General features: G+C 43.2%; 1 protein-coding gene across 1 annotated transcript; it reads left to right on the top strand.

Moving 5' to 3' along the window:
• The first annotated feature begins 1,061 nt into the window (after positions 1 to 1,061).
• LOC310834476 (olfactory receptor 1L4-like) lies at positions 1,062 to 5,228 on the top strand. The gene is made up of 2 exons (XM_083717962.1): positions 1,062 to 1,118; positions 4,093 to 5,228. Exons 1-2 carry the CDS (start codon positions 1,098 to 1,100, stop codon positions 5,029 to 5,031), a joined length of 960 nt encoding a protein of 319 aa, XP_083574088.1. The 5' UTR covers positions 1,062 to 1,097; the 3' UTR covers positions 5,032 to 5,228.
• Positions 5,229 to 6,000: the final 772 nt, after the last annotated feature.

Below are 6,000 nucleotides of genomic sequence, written 5' to 3'. Positions count from 1 at the left end.
CAGCATGGCTCCATCAGTGGCAGATTTATGTATAAGCTAAGCAAAACCCCTTATTTTGGCTGCTGATCCCTTATTTTCAAATCTGTAAGTTGACAGCTATGTCTGGGCCCTCTCTTGAGTTTATCTAAGAAAGTACAGCTCTCTAGAGGGGAGAAGTGGTTTGATTAACAAGCCTCACATGCACCCAGCTGGCACCTGCTGCTGCCTCTGGAGAAAACCTCCCACACTATTGAAATAGCAACAGGTTCACACAACTAAGGGAAGGGCAATAGCTCAGTGGTGGAACATCTCATTTGCATGCAGAAGATCCCAGGTTCAGTCCCCAGCATCTCTAGGTAGGACTGGGGAAATTCTCTGTTTTGAACTCTGGAAAGCTGCACCCAGTCAGTGTAGACAATACTGAACCAGATGGATTAATGGTCTTGCTCAGAATACCAGTCATGTATCTCTGGATACCAGTTGCCAGAGATTACTGGTGGGGAGAGTGCAGTTACATTCAGAGCCTGCTCTTTGTTGTCTTCCCCCAGCCATCTGATAGGATGTTTTAAGAACAGGATGCTGGACTCGAAAGAGCTTTGGCTTGATCCAGCAGGGCTCTGGTCATGTTCTAATCCACCTGGGACTCGAGAGGGTAAAAGGAGTCTGCTGACCAGAGAACTAAGGAGGAGAAAGACATGCTGCAGCCACTGATTCATGAGAGCAGGGAAACCAACAGGGTGATCTTGCCACGAAATGATCACTTCTTGCAATAGACATTGAATATATTAACTTAGGGATGTTTCTCTCAGTTGGGAATATCATCTCCTCACTTATGAAGCCTCTGAAATGGTTAGTTTTTAAAAGTTACCAGGTTTCCATTATTATTATTATTATTATTATTACTACTACTATTATTGAATTTATATACCACCCTATACCCAGGGGTCTCTCACGGCGATTCACTATAAATTAAGGCATCAAAAATCACAGCCAGCAAAGGAATCCTCCCTTCTTGCCACTGTCAACGGTTTGCCTCAACCTAGTCCCCCCCCCCAACAAAATCTCTGTTCTTTGCACAGATCACAACATCAGGATGTGATGGAACTACTTGTTTGACCATGTCAACGTCTCCTGCCCTGGTGAGTCCCATTATCTTAACCTCCCCAAAATGTTTCATTGCAGAACAAACCTAAGGAGGCAGCTATGTCAGGGGTTGCATCCACCAGCAGATCTCCTCTGCAAGTGAAGGTGGCCAGGATCAAGGGAGATTTCACCCCACACTCTAAACTCTCCCAGCTGGTATATTTGGGAGATTAGGATCACACTATAAATCCTTTGTTGCAGAAATCTATGCTGTTCTTCCCTTGGATAGGTGTCCCAGATTTTCCACTCAAGGAAAGGGAGTCAGACTTCTTCGAGGCAGAACTCAGGTTTATTCAGCTGAATAAAGAAGGGACGCGGGTGGCGCTGTGGGTTAAACCACAGAGCCTAGGACTTGCTGATAAGAAGGTCGGCGGTTCAAATCCCGGCGATAGGGTGAGCTCCCGTTGCTCGGTCCCTGCTCCTGCCAACCTAGCAATTCAAAAGCACAACAAAGTGCAAGTAGATAAATAGGTACCGCTCCGGCGGGAAGGTAAACGGCGTTTCCGTGCACTGCTCTGGTTTGACAGAAGTGGCTTAGTCCTGCCGGCCACATGACCTGGAAGCTGTACACCGGCTCCCTCGGCCAATAAAGCAGGATGAGCGCCGCAACCCCAGAGTCGGCCACGACTGGACCTAATGGTCAGGGGTCCCTTTACCTTTACCCAAAGAAGGGACAGACCACTGACTTCTCAGGTCAGAAAAAGGGTCTGCGTGGTACAGAAAGAAATCACAGTTTATATATAAAAAATGCATTCCAGAGAAACAGTGTTAAACAAAGGAGTATTTGCCATGTTATCTATCCTGCACTGCACTGCCAATTCCTCTCTGCCAGCCAAATTTGTTGCAAACCCTTGTTCTGCTAGCTGGTTCTGCCAGCTCTGTTCTTGGTATTATCTGATTACACATAGCCTGCATTTCATTCCCTCTCTGACTGTCCTGTGCTTTAGAAAAAATATACTTAGAAGCAAGCAATTAGTACAAAAGCAAATCAAGCATGATTAATTAATTCTAATAAGCATAAATAATTAATAATTCTGATTTTTGAAACACTTTAACTTCAACTGAAAAATTGTTTGTCTGCTTAAAATATTTATATACCTTCCTCTCGTAGAATAATCAGGGAAGTCCTCAGTAATGTGAAATCTTTAAAAAAGCCATTAAAACCAATCATTAAATTGGCTGGCTACTAAAGAAACAGCTGCATAGAACTGCTTGTGTAAAATATTATTACTCAGGTCCAGTAGACCTGAAGGAGCGTCTCCACCCCCATTGTTCTGCCTGGACACTGAGGTCCAGCGCCGAGGGCCTTCTGGTGGTTCCCCCGCTGCGAGAAGCCAAGTTACAGGGAGCCAGGCAGAGGGCCTTCTTGGTAGTGGCACCCACCCTGTGGAACACCCTCCCACCAGATGTCAAAGAGATAAACAGCTCCCAGACTTTTAGAAGACATCTGAAGGCAGCCCTCTTTAGGGAAGCTTTTAATGTTTAACAGACTATTGTATTTTAATGTTTTCTTGGAATATGGGAAAGCTCTGAATCGCTTACCTGAGACGGATGGCGGAAGCCGTTCTTGCTATTCTCATATTCCCACTCCCCATTCACATCTAAAATAGGAAGGAGGCTGACGCTTGCCCTCAACAGGGTTGCTTAGGATCTCCTCCACCCCCATACATTCCTTTGCTGCAGACTCCCAAGTCCCAACCCTCCCAGCCTGACCCAATCCCAGAAATTGCTGCAGGACGGGGTCAAAAAGTGCTGCATGCAATGGAGTGCACGGTGAGAGAAAATGGGGGGGGGGAAGCCTCTGCTTGCCTTACCTGTGTGGTCCATTTGTGGTAAAAAGTAACCCCCCAAACCCACTTTGCTTAGCCTGTGGTTCTCCAGATGCTCTTATACTACAAACCCCATCATACCTGTTTATTAGCCATCCTGGCCCCACCTGTTTTCTACCAGTTTCCCCCCAACGCAACTTCAGAAGTGACCAGCACCAGCAGTGGGCAAGGCTAGACATTTTCTGGCCCCCAGAATCTATAGACGGGCCCTAGTATCAATGATTCTGGGCCCCAGAATCACTGAAGGGCCCCATCACCACATTTCCTGCTATTCTGCACATACCGAGTGTGATCTCCCATGCACACTACCATCTTTGGTGTGACCTACAAGTGTGCCATTTGATAAATATATGCCTTTTTCATAATTGGGACTAGGAGAACCTCTTACTCAAATCCTACTTCCGGATTTAGGTGTGTTCCCCAGAAAAATTGAGAGAGGAAAACACAAATTATTTTACATTTCTTTTTTTTTTTTTAAGAAATTTTTTATTAAGAGTTTTTTTTATAGCAATAGAAAAGAAAAAAACATCATATCAAAGAACAAACCGAAAAAGAAAAACAAACATAAAATTTAGCATCGTACAATAACCAACTTTTCTTCATTTTTTGGACTTCCTCACGTCTCTCGCTCCTACTTTCCAAATTTATAAAACTTTAACCAGCAATTTGTCACCTTATTTCCATTCTTATTATACACTTTTCCAATGTTTTGTCCCTAACTTTGAATATTTATCTAGGTCTTAAATATCTGATCTTACCATAATATTTATTCAAAATTTATTTTTCTCCTAAAATTCACTCATTTTCCCAGTCTTTTCACCAAATTTTTGGTGCCCTGTTATTTTCAAATCCCTCATCCTTCTTAGCACTCATATAATTTACAGTGTTTTTGTAGGTAGTCCTTGAATTTCTTCCAGTCCTCTTCCACTGCTCAAATTATTTTACATTTCTTGCCCCCAGGCTTTTGCAGTTGGGAGATGCAAACACACCAGGGGAACTCACCTGCCTCCTCACCACTGCTGGCATTGGAAGCATGGGGAAAGGGGTCATTCCTTCTGTGGAGTGTCCTCTTGTATTCTTGTTACTATCAAGTGTACAATGGGAACATGCCGTCAGTTCTGTTTCCCCCACTCTTTCTCAGCCTCAGGGCAACATGACATATCCTGATGGATTCATCCTGCAGGGTCTTGTCTCCAACCAGTCAAGATATGAGTGTCTCCTCATCCCTGGCTTCCTCTTCATGTACCTGCTGACTCTACTGGGCAACTCAGTGATTGTCCTGCTCTTCTACCACGATGTCCGGCTCTCCTGCTCCCCCATGTATTTCTTCCTCAGTCATCTCTCACTAGCCGATATGGGGTTTTCCTCCACCACTGTCCCTAAGATGCTGCAGAACCTATTGACTCATACCAAGCACATCTCCTATCGAGGGTGCCTGACACAGATGTTTTTCTTCCTGGGATTTGGAAACACTGAAAGTTTTCTCCTGGCCTCCATGGCTTATGATCGCTTTGTAGCCATTTGCCACCCACTTCGCTATGCTGTGCTGATGAACGCAAAACACTGCCTCTTGTTGGCTACAGGCTGTTGGGTCCTAGGCTTTCTCCACTCGTTGCTCTACACCCTGATGATGTCTTTCCTTTCCTTCTGTGCCTCTGGGGAGATCCCCCATTTCTTCTGTGACCTCCATGCCTTGATCAAGCTCTCCTGCTCAGACACCTCAGCAATCCAGATGACGACCCTCACTGAGGGCACTGTGACCATGGTGGGACCTTTCATGGTCACTCTTCTGTCCTACATCCTCATTTTCTCCAAGGTTCTCAAAATCCCATCAGCTGCTGGGAAGCGAAAGGCCTTTTCTACCTGCAGCGCTCACCTCACCACAGTCGTTTTGTTCTTTGGAACTGTTATAGCTGTGTATGTCCGCCCGTCCTCCACCTACTCTGGCTCCAAGCTCCGAGTGATGTCTGTGGCCTACACAGTTGTGACTCCCATGCTGAACCCCTTCATTTACAGCCTGAGGAATTCTGAGATTCAGCAGTCTCTGAGGAAGTATCTAGGGATTAAAGGTGAAAGATGAGCTTTGAAATCCCCAGATGTCTTTAAAACTCAACCCAAAAGATGTTAATTATCAATAGTTTTAGCACGGCAGTCCAAGCAAATTTAATTTCAAAAGTCCACGAGACACCTATCCCTTCCTTTAGAACACCTGCAGTAGTGTGATTTTTTCAGAGTTCATCAGAAGTTAAAAGTGCATTCAGATTTAGACCATGATGTGTGATTTCAGAAATAAGAAGAAAAAATGGTAGAAGTCAATCTTTGACAATCATGGACCAATGTTGCATCGGTTGGTTTTCAGGCGTGTGCTTTTGAAAATTTGTATTGTACATTTAATGATACAACAAAATGTTATGAGTCATTAACCAATGAGTGGTTGAGAAGGAACTGGAACACCATCCTACTGAATAAAATTACTAGATATGACAATTACAAGAGAAAAGAACCCAAGTTTTTTAATAGCAAAACTGGACTTCATTTATTTTGTGCTGGAATTAATGCAGATTTGACGAAGCAGTACTTTTTGATATCAATTATGAAATAATGAATATTCTGTGTAACGAAAATGTTTTACCTAAAATCTTTTTTGATGAAAGAAAAATTCTTAAAAACCTAATTACAATAGCAGAATTAACTCAGTTGATTAAAAGACAAAGGGGCAGCAAAACTCCTGGCTGAGGCCCAGATGACTTTAAAGCTGAGTATTATGAGAATTTTCCAGATAATTTTATTAATCATCTATTAAAATCTCTCAATACAGTTATGGGGGAGGGGGAAGCAAAGCAAAGATTGCCACACCAGGGATATATGCAGTTTAAGCTTAGTCTTACAGCCTATCATATTACTTAACCAATATTTTAAACACTGGGCAGGTATTTGGTGGCAAGATTTACATTTTTTGACAACTCTATAAAGAATGATCAGACAACATTTCTTATGAACATCAAAATGGCATCTAACTGAATATTAGCTGAATATTAATTATATAATT

Source organism: Podarcis gaigeae (genome assembly GCF_964106915.1).
Source record: "Podarcis gaigeae genome assembly, chromosome: 17".
Classification (NCBI taxonomy): domain Eukaryota; kingdom Metazoa; phylum Chordata; class Lepidosauria; order Squamata; family Lacertidae; genus Podarcis; species Podarcis gaigeae.
The sequence above is the reverse complement of the archived record's forward strand: the minus strand, read 5'-3'. Positions and strand labels throughout refer to the sequence as shown.

Bases quoted from the DNA above. Each gene is read 5' to 3' on its own strand.
- LOC310834476 (XM_083717962.1), top strand. From the start codon at position 1,098: ATGTCAACGTCTCCTGCCCTG. The intron at 1,119-4,092 runs GTGAGTCCCATT...ACTCTTTCTCAG, and splicing joins TGTCAACGTCTCCTGCCCTG to CCTCAGGGCAACATGACATA.